The sequence below is a fragment of the Sitophilus oryzae genome, unplaced genomic scaffold (assembly GCF_002938485.1).
Source record: "Sitophilus oryzae breed Bouriz unplaced genomic scaffold, Soryzae_2.0 scaffold_1496_pilon_pilon, whole genome shotgun sequence".
Classification (NCBI taxonomy): domain Eukaryota; kingdom Metazoa; phylum Arthropoda; class Insecta; order Coleoptera; family Curculionidae; genus Sitophilus; species Sitophilus oryzae.
The window spans coordinates 137,974-151,534 of record NW_022146165.1 but is presented as its reverse complement, the minus strand read 5'-3'; the positions used below and the strand labels follow the sequence as shown (position 1 = coordinate 151,534).

Sequence of the window (13,561 nt, the reverse complement as noted above, 5' to 3'; positions counted from 1 at the left end):
TCGACTGTAAAATAATGTGAAAATTACGGGAGATATAAAAAATGATATACAAATACATAAAACATGATAGAAAGTTTAGCAAATATTATATTACCATCAAAAATAACATACATGCATACATATAAATTTAAAATGTGGTAAAATACAAATATGAGGTATGGGTACATACTGGATAAAATCAAAAAAATTGCTAATCAATTAAAAAATGCAATAAAGAAGTTAGCGTCTTTTTAACTTATATTAATAACAACTAAAGTATACTAAAATCAATAAATTTTACAACTAGACAATTCCATAATTTCGGAGAAAAAAGAATATTATCATATGTATCGATTTAAAGTCTAAAGCACTTCGCTATTAAACTCTTAAGAAAATCAAGAAATCAAATTTAATTAACTAACCCAATCCCGTAAGGACGCAACTGAAATAAAAATTACAGAACTGTTTTTATATGAAAAAATACATCTTGATACATGGAAGACGTGTACTAAATTTTATAAAGATATTTAAAATAGTATCAGTGTTATTATAAAAAAAACTGATTTTCCTGAAAACTTTACCGCCCTGTATAACAATGGGAGGCAACATTACTTTTGATACAGTTAAATAATATGATAATTAAGAAATATATAAAAAAATTGTGTACAAATACATTAAACAGAGAATACAAAATTATATACATACATATAAAATTAAGCGTAAGTACCATAATAAGGATAATACCTTATTGTTTACGAATACAGTGTGAGCTTGCAAGACTCACAGTTACGAACAAAATAAAATGAAATATTCATGAAATATAACACACACCCTATTAGCTTCACGGCTTATACAATCGAATAAATCACATAATATTTCTCTCACCTACATACTTGACTTAAAACTCAAAAAGTACTCACCAATATCTTAAACCTAACAGATTTTAATCAATTTTCAACACTTTTAACACTTCGAAGCGTATTTTGACATTATGGATCATTTTATTTACGACCTCTACCTCATTTCGGCCTTCGAACGACCTTGCCCTATTCCATATCCCTATAACGCCGGCTAAACTATCGACGTGTTGACAGGCAGGTTATCGAACCCATGCGGCTCTAGCATGTCGTTTTTTCAAAGATGGGTCCCATATAAACGCGGCCAGAAGTATTTTCAATACTAAAATGTCTCTTGGTAAAAATCGCTACGAGCAACCGTTCTCAAGATATTTAGAATGGAAATAGTCAATACATGTCATTATTGACGAAAAAAATAAACACGTTGAGTATAGATAATTATTTGACTGAAATAATAAATTTGGGAAATTTTCATTTTTTTAAATTAATCATAAATTTTTCTCCGAAAAAATGATGATAAAATAATTTCTGTTATACTTTTGACACAAAGACATTTGAAATTTATGATTTTAGTCTAATAACTATTTAGTTAACATGTTTCATTTATGTGAATGAAGGTATTGATAATTTTGATTCCAAATATCTCGAGAAACATTACTCCTAGCGATTCTTACCAAGAGACCTTTTTTACGTAAAAAACGTCGTAAATGTATATTTTTTACTCAGTAGTTTTATACGGACCAAAAGTTATTAGTCTTCAAACCAGTTAAAAAATATGTAGGTGGCGCCCTCTACAAATGGGAGTCATATTGACATCAATATCAAATTTCTCATGTCAAAAAACTCCCAGACACCAATTTTCATCCAAATATTGACTTTACTTCAGAAATTATTTGGAAAAAATCAAAATAAAAATGAAACGTCTACACCCAGTCTCAGAATCCGCATCAAATGTTAACACTGCAGTTTATGTCCTAACCAGGCCCTAAGCACTCAAAAGTAATTTTCGCGGCGCAAAGGACATTAAGTACAGGTTTTTAATTTATATATGAAGATGACATGATAACTTCTGGCTTGAATACCGTCTGTAGCCTAGTTGACAGAATGTTGGTGATCCGCCAAGTTATTTTTAAATTATAATTTAAATAATTATTAATTCAGATATTCATGATTTGTCGGAAAGTTCGGTGATTTGTGTTTATAGTTTCACTTTTTATTAGTTTAGTTGGTCCGAAACTAAGCTTTTAAGGACATATATTTTTAGGAACTTTTTTACTTATTTTTATCTGCAGAATATATGCTGCCGAAGTTTCCGCAACACAGTTCGGACAATCCTGTATATCCTTCAATTTAATAGCTGTTAGTAAGAAGTTTCACTTCAAATATGCGCACATAGTGCATACACAATTTTTTGTATACTTACCATCTTTTTTTCTCGTCGAAGACTGATCTTGAGATTCTCCAATATTATTAGCTAAGCTACCTAATACTTGAGCTAAATCTCCCAAGTTTTGAGTAGATGTAATTTTTTCAATAACGCCACCAATAATTTGTTTACCCCCATCTGATTGTAAAAAACTACTGACCTGAAAATACAATTTGTTTTAATTATAGAACTCTCCAAAATGTTCGTTTTGTTTGCTTACCACTCCTCCAATATTTTCTAAATTTTTTTCTTTCATGATCTCCTTTGCCACATCGGAGAGAGGATTTTCTATATTTGAGTCTACTTCATTACTTCTTGTAACTTGAATGAATAAGCTAACTATACTTAAAATGACTAGATATTGGAAATATTTGTTGGCCATTGAGGAATGCATTGCCTCCTAAAACAGACATAAAATGAGCGATATTTTTACACCGAAACTATATAGAAAATTAGAACTTGTTTAATAAAATTTCACTTCAGTTATTTCTGGTGGTTTGTTAAATATGTTTTACTACCAGTGGAAGTATAGTCGTAAATATTAATTTCAACAAAACAAACTATTGTTAAAATAAATTGCTTTTTTACTGCTATACCTGTTTCTTTATAGGTTAATGAGACATAATTTTAAACTATTTATTATCACAATCCAGTTATACACAGTAAGTAAAAACAGAATTATCCTTTCAAGATAAATCTTATTTAAATGTATAAGATAAGATAATAAGTAGGTAGTTTGATTTATACCTATTTATTTTTAACAAAATATTAATTTTAATTCATTATATTAACGTAATAAAAATATTTCGACTAAGTAAAATATTGTTCAATTCATACCTAAACTATCTTGAAACAAGTGTAAGGATCGAAACAAATAATATTCCTACTAAAATGAAAATGCAGTTTGTAAAGGAAAGGTAGCGGTAATTACATGTTACATGTTACCTGTCCTTAAACTTATAAAATTAGCAGGAAAACAAAGTCCATTGGTTTAGTTTAACCGCATTACTAATTAAACTTCCCAAGTACATAATTTTGAAAATATACTATATACAGTTATAAACTGAGGGACATACGAAACGGGTCACTATAATTTGTACGACTTATTGTGACATCATATCTCTTGAACTGCTTTATAGATTTTTAATAATTTTACACTGATGAGTAGCCCCGCTAATTGGCCACACAGTGGCGTAGCAAATTTTAATTTCATTTGATACAGAGGATAAAATAAGAAATCTTTTTTATCTAAAATTTAAACTGCGACACCGTTTTTTTTTCAGGTTCGTTCATTTTTTTCTTTGATTTTATAACTGAAATAATTTTAAAAGTTAAAGGTAATAGAAGGCTTATTATTAATTTAATTTAAATTAAATCTATAACGTAACAATAACACAAATATATTAAACAATGCAAAATTTAAATATCCAAAGTAAATTAATAAATGAATGATGAACGAATTAATTAATAATTAAACATTTAATAACGTGTTGATTTTAGTCGTACATCGCCTATCAATGCTTAGATGCAGTCATTTATTTTATTTTGGTCATATAAAAAAAGCCAAAAAAAAAAATAAATATATAGGGTGGTGACAATTTCGATGCTCAACATTAGCATCTCAGAAACTACAAAAGATACGAATTCGGTTAAATGGGACAAAAGTTGCGTAATTAGAAGTTTGACAAACACCTAGGAAGAAAACCCCGGTATCTTGATTAGTTTCGGATTTATGTCAAAAAATGAAAGTAATGCGTTTATTTTACATAATAATATCTTCAGAATTATTGTATCTACTGCAACGTAAGTTGGTAGTTTTATATTTTTGACCCCGATCAATTAAATGCCGTTTTCAGAAAATTTCTCAGCCTTCTAGATTTCGCATAACAACAGTCAAGTTTTTGTTTTCTTATGGCCGCCATTTTGAATTTTTATACTATTAGATAGAGCAAAGAATAATCTATACGGTGGTATCTAATTTTTATTCATAAATTCACCAAAAAAAATAGATTTTTTAAAAATTCGCTCAAAAGATCAAGTCTGCCTTGGATTTCCAATTGACACTTTATATGACAGCAAGTTAATTTTGGTTTACTCTATTAAGTATCAAATCTGAACACAAAAAATTATAGTAGATAGTGTAAAGTGTATTAACAGTCAACAATATGTTCACAAGTGAGGAAACACGAGATATGTATAATGTTTACTTAAAAAATAATAGAAATTCCGATATGGCATGCGAAAGTTATAGAACATTGTATCCTGAAAGGATACATCGTACTATTTTCGCAAGGATTTCAAGAAATTTAGCAGTTGCTGGTAGCTTTAAAAAACAAGAGGGCACTATTTTAAAAAAGCTTATGATATTAATGTCTTCCAGTTCAACAAATGTTATGTTGTTTGCTGACTAAATCCCGCTGTAGGAAAAATTATCAAAAAACATAAATATCGCAACTTTTAATTTAAATGTGTACCAAGTTTATATTTTTTACATGCTGATGATCACGAGAGAAGATTACAATTTTGTAAATGGTTTCGGGAAGGTGTTCAAGAGAGCCCCCTTTTTTCTAGAAAAATATTAGGGACGGTTGAATCTTTATTTACAAATTCTGGTACATTTAACAGAAAAAAAATCATATTATTGCCATATATTTGTTTTTTGATAATTTGCCCTACATAAGAATCACTTACACAACACTTGCGACTTATTTTACGATTAGAACTTTCCGGATTTATTTCAATCTAAGCTGGTACATTAATATCATAAGCTTTTTTAAAATAGTACCCTCTTGTTATTTAAAGCTACCAGCAACTGCTAAATATCTTGAAATCCTTGCGAAAATAGTAAGATGTAACCTTTCAGGATACAATGTTCTATAACTTGGGCATGCCATATCGGAATTTCTATTATTTTTAAGTAAACATCATACATACATATCTCGTGTTTCCTCACTTGTGAACATATTGTTGACTGTTAATACACTTTACACTATCTACTATAATTTTTGTGTCCAGATTTGATACTTAATAGAGTTAACCAAAATTAACTTGCTGTCATATAAAGTGTCAATTGGATTTCCAAGGCAGATTTGATCTTTTGAGCGAATTTTTAAAAAATATATTTTTTTTGGTGAATTTACATAATAATGAATAAAAATTAGATACCACCGTATAGATTATTTTTTGCTCTCTTTAATAGTATAAAAATTCAAAATGGCGGCCATAAGAAAACAAAAACTAGACTGTTGTTGTGTGAAATCTAGAAGGCTTAGAAATTTTCTGAAAATGGCATTTAATTGGCCGGGGTCAAAAATATAAAACTACCAACTTACGTTGCATAGATACAATAGTTCTGAAGATGTTCTCATTTAAAATAAATGCATTATTTTCATTTTTTTTTATTTTTTTTTATTTTTTTGACATAAATCCGAAACTAATCAAGATACCGGAGTTTTCTTCATAGATGTCAAACTTCTAATTACGCATCTATCGTACTTTCTGAGATGCCAGTGTTGAGCATCGAAATTGTCACCACCCTGTATAGCAGTTTAAAAATACATTAAAGAATTTTTGCCCTCCAGTTAGATATTGTGATAAGTGGTGTGCCCTGCACATATCCCAGATATATTCATTATTAGGGATTAGGTCAGAAGAATGAGCCGGCAAATCCATTCGTTCAATGATATTTTCAACAAAAAAATATTGTCAATTCCTTTAATATCAGCCCGCCTGTATCATATGTATTAAGCCTCAAGAGCATTCTGGAAATTAAAAGACAGAGTTTTCTACAATCATGACTTGAGCACAAAAACGAAACTTGCGGTGTACCGAGCGATAATAATTCCCACCATGTTATATGGAAGCGAAACCTGGGTGCCGTACCGCCGACACATGAACGCATTAAACAAGTTGCAACAGAGACATCTTAGACAACTCTTAAGAATAAAATGGTTCCATCATATCTCAAACGTATCGGTCCTTGAAAAAGCTAACTGCGAGAGTATTGAAGTCATGATTACAAAGTCCCGCTTAAGATGGGCTGCTCACGTATGCAGAATGCAAGAAACCGAATACCAAAATCTCTGCTTTATGGTGAGCTTGTAGACGGTAAGAGGAGGCCGGGTGGACAACTCAAAAGGTTCAAGGATATTTTCCACGAAAACTTAAAGGGAATTAACAAGCAGAATGAGTGGGAAGAGGCAGTTCACAATAGAACGGAATGGAGAAGAATTGTAAAGTCAGTTAACAGCGACAACCAAAAAGTAAGAGGCAACAAAGCAATGAGATTTTTGAATGTCTGGAGTGCGGTAGACAGATAACATCACGTATCGGGCTTTTCAGTCACAGAAAAGCTCATGAAAGAAAACGCCTTGCGCGACCATCTTCTGATGCGTGTCAAATACTCGTCAGCGAGTAATGGCGGTATGTATGTATGTATTAATTGGCTTGTTCAGTTGTTCTTGGGAGAGCCTTGACGTTATGACAGAATTAAACTAATATTAAAAATAATTATTAAAAAAAGTATTCTGACATACACTGATACCTATTAAACAGTTTTTAGCATGCATCCATCTCGCATACCTGCCCGAGTATACAGGGTGCTACAAATTCGAGGTACGAGCGTTTGTGACTTTGTAACCGTAATCGTAGATACGAACATGGTTAATTTAGGGCAAAGTTGCGCTTTGGGATGTTCACCAAGATGCCATCAAAAAAGTTTTAAAAATTTCAAGGATTGCTGAATTTTTTGGAAAAAAACGGATTTTTGGAAAATCAATTTTATATTTTCCTGTCGTTACATTTTAGAAAATCAAAAAACTAATTGCACAGTCTTTTAGCCACTTTATTATGGCTATCTGATAGTATTTTTAGATTTTCAAGAATGTGCAATTATTTTTTTTGATTTTCTAAAATTTAACGACAGGATAAAATAAAATTGATTTTATTCATGAAAAAGTCCGTTTTTTCCAAAAAACTTCAACCCACCAAAAATTGATTTCCAAAAAAATGCCATCAAAACTTTTTTAGTATTAGATAGTAGGACTGTTTCCGAGATACCAATGTGAGACCTCCAATTTGTAGCACTCTGTATATAGTACCTAAGTAGTTATACCTACTTAAAGGTATATCTACATAAAATGTAATGTCCTGGAAAGAGTAGCACAACTTTAGAACTGATAAAGATAAAAAGACAAACAAAGAACAAAATGTATAAAAGTGAGTATCTTTATCACTATGGGTGTGTAATTGCTTAGGGGTACATAAAAAAATCTGTGTGGCACTTTAAATTTTGGTTAAAACATTATATTAGGTACTTCTTATTTTATAGTAGTATACAGGGTGGCGCACCTCATTCGCTTCGGTTGATAATACGAAAACCGAAAGATGTAGAAACAAAATATTTTATGGGTATATGTGGGAAGGCAATGTGCATAATTTAAAATTATTTTAAAATGTACAGGGTGTGTCAAAACTAAGATCCATAACAAAGTTATATTTTTTCTTATGGAACACCCGGTATTTTATTTCATTTTTGGATTCTTGGTCATAAAATAAGGCATTTATTTATATAGGGGTATAATATTTTTAAAAGCTTTGGTTTTTGAGATAATTAAAGATATTTAAATATGCATGCTATAATAAAAAATTTGTCAGCACCTTGTACATTACTTTTCCGAATTAATTCTTGTGTACTTTCAAGCCAGAGAAATATAGATTACTAAAAAATTGTATTGCTTTCTGAAATGTATACAGGGGTATCAAAAAATGCTGGTCTATTTTAAACATTTATTTTACATAAAAACTTTGGTATTGCAAATGCAACACTATGTATTTTTTTTAAACAAATCGAAGGAGATTTAAATGCTCTTTTAAACTATATTAGAGTTTCTTATACCTATCTGGCTCAGATTATGAGTAAAAAGCGATTTTTCAATAAAATTGTAATCAAAACGGCTGGTGCTCCATGGCAATTTTCTAGTGACACATAGTAGCTATTTTTAAAATCGACATTAATTTATGGACTTTATTTAAATTTATAACAAGTTATTTTTATTTAATTTACCTACAATAAGATTAATTTAGGGATATTTAAATATATTTAGGGGCATATTTAAATATCTTTAAATATCTGAAAAACCAAAGCATTTAAATATATTAAACGCTTATAATAAATGCGTTATTTTATGCACAAGAATCCAAAAATGAAATAAAATACCGGTTGTTCCATTAGAAAAAATATAACTTTGGTATAGATCTTAGTTCTGATACACCCTGTACATTTGAAAATAATTTTAAATTATGCACATTGCTACATATACCCATAAAAAAATTGTTTCTACATCTTTCCGTTTTCGTATAATCAACCGAGGCGAATGAGGTGCGCCACCCTGTTATATTCCTTCATATTTTATAGTAGGTATATTAAATTAAATTAAAAAAATATAAAAAAACAATATAAAATTTGCTAGCCATTGTGTAGACAATTACTGGGGCTACTCGTCAGTGATAAAAAAAATGAAGATCCATTAAGGGGATCAAAAGATATGATGTCGCAAAAGTAGAACACGTTATATAGACTCGTTGCTTATGTCCACATCAGTGTATTAAAAAAATTATCTTCAGAAATTTCGTCTATTATAATGATTGTAGAATTAAGTAAGTAATAAAGCAAAAATTAAAATTTTAGTTCTTCAAACCCTAAAAGAATTTCTTTATTTACTAGGCTATAAATTAAATTTTCGATTGACAATTTGTTTAACCATTTTTTTATATTCTACATTGTTTAACCCTATTAAGTATTTTAGGAAAAAAATATCAACCGAAAAAATTATAACCATAAAACAAATGAAATAAAATAAACATACAATATTTATTTTTATTTATTACTGATTAGCACCAAACGAGCAGCCACTGACAGGGGTGGTTGGGGAAGTGGAAACCGGCCCGGGAATAGAAGGCAACCGGCCCAAATCCACAAAAACACAATGACCATAACGAAGAAACATATTTTATTTATTAATATACAGAGTGTCCGAGAAATAAGTGCAAGTATTTTAACTGGTAGTATATTTCGGCCTCAGAAACACACCTATGAGTTTTTTTGCGAAAATTTGGAATTTTTTGAAAAATTTTTGGAAATGTTTTTAGTTTTAAGTTAAAAAACATAATGTCTTCATAATATGGCAATATAGGTAGTAGATTACATTTACATGAAAGAAAATCCAGAAAAGATCCAGTGGTTCTCAAAATTTAAGCAAAAAAGCATTTTTTAAATTTTCAAAGCAAAATAACTCGGTTATTTTAAACTTACTTGAAAAATGGTAAAGAGAAAAAATGTTTCTTTTGACCAAATCTACCCCCTTAAAATACTTGCAGTTATTTCTGGGACACCCTATATAAGTATGGGTGATTTTCACTCGGGCGAAAAAATCTCTTTTGCCTCTGATTTTTTAAAAATATTGAAATTGTCTTGATTAAAATTTTTATAAAGATCAATATCAGGTCGGACATCTGAATTTTTACTACAAAATAGCTCAGTTTCACAGGGTTCTACTGTTTTATTTCCATTATCGATAACTTGATCTTGAATATGTTGCGATTTTCAATCACGATTTTGAGAAACTTTACAGGATGAGTCTTAAATACAAACTACAGGATGAGTCTTAAAAAAGTGCAAATACTTGCAGGGGTGGTATATTTCGACCCCAGGAACACGTCTATGAAGTTTTTGCAAAAAGAGATGTTGAAAATCGTACTTTTTCTTTTAAATTTTCCTCTATATTTTAGAAAAATTTTTAGAACTCCCTGTTCACCGCAAATTTTCCCACGTTATAATTTCCTAATCTTTGATAGTACAGCACAAAAAGAGATGCAAATACAGAAAAAATTCGGTGACAAAATTTATTAAAAATAAATATATCTTTTTTAAATTCAAACCTTAATAACGGTTATTTTGGACTTATTTGAAACACGGTAAAAAGAATATATTATGTTTCTTTTATTCACATCTACCAGCCCTGAAAATATTTGTATAAGGCAGCACAAATAAAACGCAACTTTGTATATTTCAAATGGAACAACAAACAACAGATGTTTATTAAAATTATAAGTATCTCAGAGAAGGACATCTAACAATAGTTATTTCACAAATTGGTGTTTATGTTTAAAAGCAACTGACGATTATATTGATGCAAATTGATTAGTTAGTTAGGCAGTCACTAAGAATCTTACGTAACTTTAGTTAGAAGATTAACCATTTAATTTTTGCTAAATCAATCTTTTTTTGAGCTCTGATTGGGACCGGTCCACCGGCCCATATTCCCACCGGCCCAACAGGAATTTTCCCGTTTTCCCATATCCACCCCTGGCCACTGATTAATTCCAATTTTGTTTAACAAAACAATTTATATTTCCTAAAAAGTGCTAAAATTTAAATCAATATTTTTTACAATGCATAATGGAAATATTTAAAATATTTTGAAATATTTTTATATCATTTATATTTTTTAATTTAAACAAATTAATTTATAAAATAATTTATATACTAGTACAAAGCTAGAACTGAATCGAAATAGTTTTCAATTTATCTTTGTATTTTCTTGCAGTTTAATAATAAATAACAGTAAAACTAACCTTATTGCTGAATTAAAGTTTAAAATTTTCAGAATTTTGTTTATAGTGTTTCTATTTAGTAGGTTGCTAATATTTGGAAATTGCTCAATGAAAAATAATCGATATAAGAAAATTGTAATATAAAGAACGTAGGTACAAATTCAATAAAAACCTAATAATAAAAGTCACAAATTAAACTGAAACAAATATTTTATGCAATCTTAATAATTGCTTGTTAGTAACACGTAATTATAACTTATTATTAAATTAAATTTATTATTCTTATTAAATTTTGAAGAAGTGGCACTAACTGTAAATTAATACCGTATTTTATCATTTGGAGTTTAGTCATCAATGCGAAATATAAAGTACTTACACTATGTAGGTACTTACCTAATATATAAATACACGCACACACAAATATCTAAATTACATTTATAAAAAATATACTTCAGCACTTCCTTCTGAAAGTCTCTCAAGACGTATTTACCGAATATTTAAACTGACGTGTTCCATGGTATTGAAGCGAAAACTAAAGCAACGATAACGGTACTCCGGAGGTACCGGTACTAGATGGTTTGTAAATAAGACACAGAAGAGTGCGGAAAGATTACGGGACATATAGGAGGCGATACCTGTTTGAATTGGGTCATGGGCTGAGAATAGTTTTGTCAATATTCTTTTTTAGTTTATTTTTATTAACACTTCAATAAATGATTTTTGGAAAAATTGAGCGACATGTAGTCTTCTTTTGTACCTAAATATTAGAAGGCAATTTCCCCAAAGTTCCAGAATAATTGCAGATTCGCAAAACACACATAAAAATGTTATTATTTAAACCCAATAATAAAAGTATTTTATAAATACATGATTTTTGCGTAAATTACGAATTGGACTACAATAATAAAAAGATAAGATTTTTGTTGGACATAAAATATATTTATAGTATACCTACTATTTATAACATGAATTTTTTATATGTACTGGGTGGGTCAAATTCGACGCTTTTAAATGGAAACACCCTTTTCTATAGGAGATAGACGAAAACTAATATCGGTGTCTGGAGCTCAATTTTCATCAAAAACATGATGGTGAAAACCGTACATCGATATCTGTTACCGTTTCGGAGTTACGGGGTGTTTTTCAAAAATATGCATTTTTAACAAATCGCTGTAACTTTTTTGCTATGGAAAATTTTGTATTTCTATGGAAACATTTCCAAAGCACCTTTTTACGTAGAATTTAATGGTTTAAGTATAATTTTTTTAAAATTAATAATTTAAGAGTTATCAATAGAAAAATTGATTTTTTATTTGGGACACCCTCTATATTTTTAATTAACAAAAAAGTTAAATTCTTTTTTGTTAATTAAAAATATAGAGGGTGTCCCAAATAAAAAATCAATTTTTCTATTGATAACTCTTAAATTACCTTTCCAAAAATATAGCACACTTGATATTTTGTTATAATACCCTTCGAAATACAGAATTTTTAAAAGTTCGCCACTTTTAACTAGTAGGCTTTGGACCCCTTATTGATGATATGCCCTTAATGGAACTCGAAAACATATTTTTCCAGCAAGACGATGCACCGCCTCTGAACGCTGAAGTTATCAGCAAATTTTTGCAGCCAATTTCATGAATAATTGAATAGCTAACCAAGATCCCAGCCGTTGGCCCTCGAGGTAGCCTGACTTAGTGCCCATGGATCTAATCATATTGATATATTTGCAGAAGAATAAATGTTTCTTATTTTTCGGTATAATTTAGACAAGAATTAGAAATACTTAGCAGTTATGAGAGGGTATCTTTCACCCCCACTGAGTTAATGAATTCCGCGAGAAATGTTCAAAAACTGCCCCGTTTGTCCATAACAGAAGACGGTCGATATGTCGAACACCTGTAGCAAAATCTCATGTCTTGGTTTGCTATTTATTTTTATTGTTATTAGATATAGTTTAAATGTGTTGATGTTGGTTAAATATATTTTAAATTGTTATAAAACTGTATCTCTCATTGTAAATATTATTTTCGTTTTAATTGATGCTCACAGCTAGAATGTTTTTGTATTACAGCCGGTGCCGTTCAAAGCCTACTTATTTAAAGCGGGCGCCTACTTATTTAAAGTGTGTTATATTTTTGGAAAGGTAATTTTAAATTCTTTTCAATAAATTAAAAATATACAGGGTGTCCCATATAAAAAATCAAATTTTGTGGTGATAATTCTTAAATTATTAATTTTTAAAAAATATACTTAAACCATTAAATTCTACGTAAAAAGGTGTTTTGGAAATGTTTTCATAAAAATACAAAATTTTTCATAGCAAAAAAGTTACAGAGATTTGTTAAAAATGCATATTTTTGAAAAACACCCCGTAACTCCGAAACGGTAACAGATATCGATATGCGGTTTTCACCATCATGTTTTTGACAAAAATTGAGCTCCAGACACCGATATTAGTTTTTGTCTATCTCCTATAGAAAAGGGTGTTTCCATTTAAAAGCGTCGAATTTGACCCACCCTGTACAGGGTGGCGCCTCTCATACGCCGCGGAGGTGCCAAGGAGAAAGACAGTTTGTATTGAAATAGAATTTTGTGGACATATTAATTGTTAATTTAGAGTATTTTTTAAAAATATAGAGAGTTCTACAGGGTGTCCACAAAAAAAGTTACACATCAAAGTTGT

General features: G+C 29.7%; 1 protein-coding gene across 4 annotated transcripts in view; it reads right to left on the bottom strand.

Annotated features, from left to right (window-relative positions):
* Positions 1–11,414, bottom strand: part of LOC115877644 — a 41,649-nt gene extending 30,235 nt beyond the window's left edge. Inside the window, exons 1-4 of one of the 4 annotated variants that reach the window (XM_030893888.1) lie at positions 3,208–3,361; positions 3,100–3,148; positions 2,483–2,662; positions 2,260–2,422 (exon numbers count right to left, since the gene is read on the bottom strand). In XM_030893888.1, the coding sequence (XP_030749748.1) occupies positions 2,260–2,422; positions 2,483–2,656 (337 nt within the window). In that variant the 5' untranslated portion in view covers positions 2,657–2,662; positions 3,100–3,148; positions 3,208–3,361. Of the gene's footprint in view, positions 1–2,259; positions 2,423–2,482; positions 2,663–2,721; positions 2,949–3,099; positions 3,149–3,207; positions 3,362–11,268 lie in introns of those variants that run through there. The other 3 variants (XM_030893886.1, XM_030893887.1, XM_030893889.1) reach the window with 3 other exon arrangements.
* Between the last annotated feature and the right edge of the window lie 2,147 nt (positions 11,415–13,561).